The 3,004-nt window shown below is 33.3% G+C and overlaps 1 protein-coding gene across 1 annotated transcript; it reads left to right on the top strand.

The window, feature by feature from the left end:
• Positions 1 to 1,374: 1,374 nt before the first annotated feature.
• On the top strand, positions 1,375 to 2,745 carry LOC112517879 (mitogen-activated protein kinase kinase kinase 18-like; the record flags this gene model as incomplete). Its single annotated transcript, XM_025125249.1, has 1 exon — positions 1,375 to 2,745. A coding segment is annotated over one exon (1,371 nt), but the record flags the coding sequence as incomplete, so codon positions are not given.
• Between the last annotated feature and the right edge of the window lie 259 nt (positions 2,746 to 3,004).

The raw sequence follows: 3,004 nt of genomic DNA, 5'->3' as shown, positions 1-3,004 counted from the left end.
ACTCGAATTAATGTTCATAAACATATTAAAGGTGTATCATAGGATGTGTGATGTCCTGTAAAAATGATACGAGATATATATTAGTTTAAAAATAATTATTGATTGATTTTGAATCTACAAATACTTGAAAAAACGATTTTATTTGTGATAATGAAAACAATATATTAAAGTTTATTTTATATTTTATCTAGGACCGGTTTTTATATCTCGTTCTAGATCTATAAAATATCAAAAATAAACATGATTAGAATTGATCCAATAATAAAAATATTTTATTATAATTGTCACAATTACTTCCATTTTAACCCAACCCAACCCTCCCCTACCCTAAAATATCATGTAGGTTAATATCAAATTGAAACTTATTGTAAGTTATTATTATACTATATTTTTAAAGTAGATCTAGTTTGTAATTTAAATTTTTCTTTTTTACATACCTGGTTGAGAAATATAATTTTTTTTTATAATTCTGGATAAAAAATGTAAATTTTTACAAACATGGATTTTTGTAAACTTATAACTACTTTAGTAAATATTAGAAGCTTACTTGCACAATGCAGCGAAATATATCTCGATTTTAATGTTTCATTTTATCTGTCAATATAATACGGTTTTACGTGGTTTTAGAAAACGATAATATTTTTATTTTGAACGAAATATAAATTTGAAAAAAAATGTATCGATATTAATATTAAATTAACTATTTAAAAGTTCTCATTTTCTGTGTAATTTCTTTAATTCAGTTTTTTACCATAATTTAATTTAGACTTAATAATATAATTTTTATAAATTAAATATTCTATTAAAATTCAATAATTATCCTAATTATATTTTAATTTTTTATATTTAAAATGATATATTTATCATGTATTTGATTATGTTTATCTAGAGTTACTTAAATGAATTAAAGCTTTAATAAGTTGTAGTTATGCACAATTTACTTGTAATATTAAATTTTAAGTAATATGCATCCATATACAATATTTCATACATAAAATATTATTTTTAAAAGTTTTTGTCAAATATTTTATAATATAGAATAGATGAAAAAAATGACTTAAAAGATAAAACCTAAAAAAATAATTATTTTAATTAAAAAAAAAACAGTTAAAGTTAGAGAGAGAATATATGATTTATTTAGCAATGGAAGAAGAAGAAAGCGGTTGACAATCCATCCACATCCACATGGTTTGAAACATGAACCCAACTTGGCCAAGTAATCTCACTCGCTTCCTCCACATGGCGTGGATAGAGATAAAACCAGCTATCATTCGCCGCTTTCACCTTCTTCAATTCAACCTCATCTTCCTTATTCACCTTCCACTTCCACTTCCACTTACACATATATAATCATCCAACCCACAATTCAAATCTCACAACAATATGACCACTTATACTTCTCAATCCAACTGGCTTCGTCGCAATTGCATCGGTAGAGGATCTTTTGGAGTCGTCAATCTTGCTGTTCATCCATATCATGGTGCTCTCTTCGCCGTTAAATCCGTAGAGAATAACTCCCGTCCGTTTGTTGGGTGTTTGGAGAACGAGATTCGAATTTTGAAATCACTCTCGTCGCCCTACGTCGTTGGGTATCTCGGAGATGATGTGACGTCTGAGTTTTCTTCCTCCTCCTCCTCCTCGGTCGTGTACCGGAATTTACATATAGAATACATGTCGGGTGGGACAGTTGCTGACGTGGCGAAACTTCTTGATGGTGATGGTAGTGGTGGTGTGAATCTCCGCGGTTACACGCGGTGCATCACGGCTGCGTTGAGCTACATTCACGCGAGAAACATTGTTCATTGTGACGTCAAGGGGAAGAATGTGTTGATCGGAGACATTCCTGGTACGGCGAAGCTTGCCGACTTTGGATCGGCGATTGAATTGGGCGTTTCGGTTACCGGAACTCGTGGGAGTCCACTGTGGATGGCGCCGGAGGTAATTCGCGGCGAGTATCAAGGACCGGAGTCCGACGTCTGGTCATTAGGGTGCACGGTGATCGAGATGTTCACCGGAAAGCCAGCGTGGCAAGACAGAGGAGCAGACACTCTGCGTCAAATCGGGTATTCCGACGAGTTACCGGAGTTTCCAACTCAGGCGCCGGAGGACTTACATGATTTCCTTGACAAGTGTCTGAGAAGAGAGCCAAGGGAGAGATGGAGCTGCGATCAGCTGCTACACCACCCATTTTTATCATCCTGCCCTTCCACATCACCACCACATATGACAACCAAGTTATCACCCAGATGCGTATTCGATTGGTCCTTTTCAAGCTCCTCAAAGGAGTCAACGCTCGAGATTTACCAACTGGACACACAAAACTCACATGCGAAACAGAGGATTGGAAAATTAGCTTCAAACTCAGTGGCAAATTGGGAATCAGAAGGTTGGGAGGTGGTGAGGCACGTAACTTCAGAATCAGGTGAAACGACGTCGGAACATGATGATTCCATCAATGAGGAAGCAAGTGTCAGTGGAAGTGGAAGGGCAAATTGGGAATATACAAATTATAATGCCAGTTATGATGATGATCTTGAAAGTACAACCAACAATGCACAGGATACAAGAGGCTTTGGGAGATATAGAGATAGATACAGATGTTATATGTATGTATTGATACAGAAACTGTTCCATAATTTAAAATGTATCCAACATATTTACTATACGCATTGGTTTACTTGTACGACAAGTCTTCTTAAATATTCCGTTTTCACTGCATTCTTTATAGGTAAAACGCCACTTTAGAGAAGTATAAAAAAAATAATTTTAATAAGTAAAAACTAGATGTTATTAAAAATTTAAAATATTATTATAATAAACTTTTTTTTAAAGTAACTTTTTGATAAGCTAAAGAGGTTTATTGGTTAATAATTAATATTAAATATATAACTACTTAAATAACAAAAGTTTAGTAATTCTAATTTTTTTAAGGGTGTCTTAAGTGATACCTAAATTAATCCCGATAAATTATGATAGTATGAAATCAGTCATGATAAATTCAGTA

This window comes from Cynara cardunculus (genome assembly GCF_001531365.2).
Source record: "Cynara cardunculus var. scolymus isolate 2C chromosome LG 9, CcrdV1, whole genome shotgun sequence".
Classification (NCBI taxonomy): domain Eukaryota; kingdom Viridiplantae; phylum Streptophyta; class Magnoliopsida; order Asterales; family Asteraceae; genus Cynara; species Cynara cardunculus.
The sequence above is the reverse complement of the archived record's forward strand: the minus strand, read 5'-3'. Positions and strand labels throughout refer to the sequence as shown.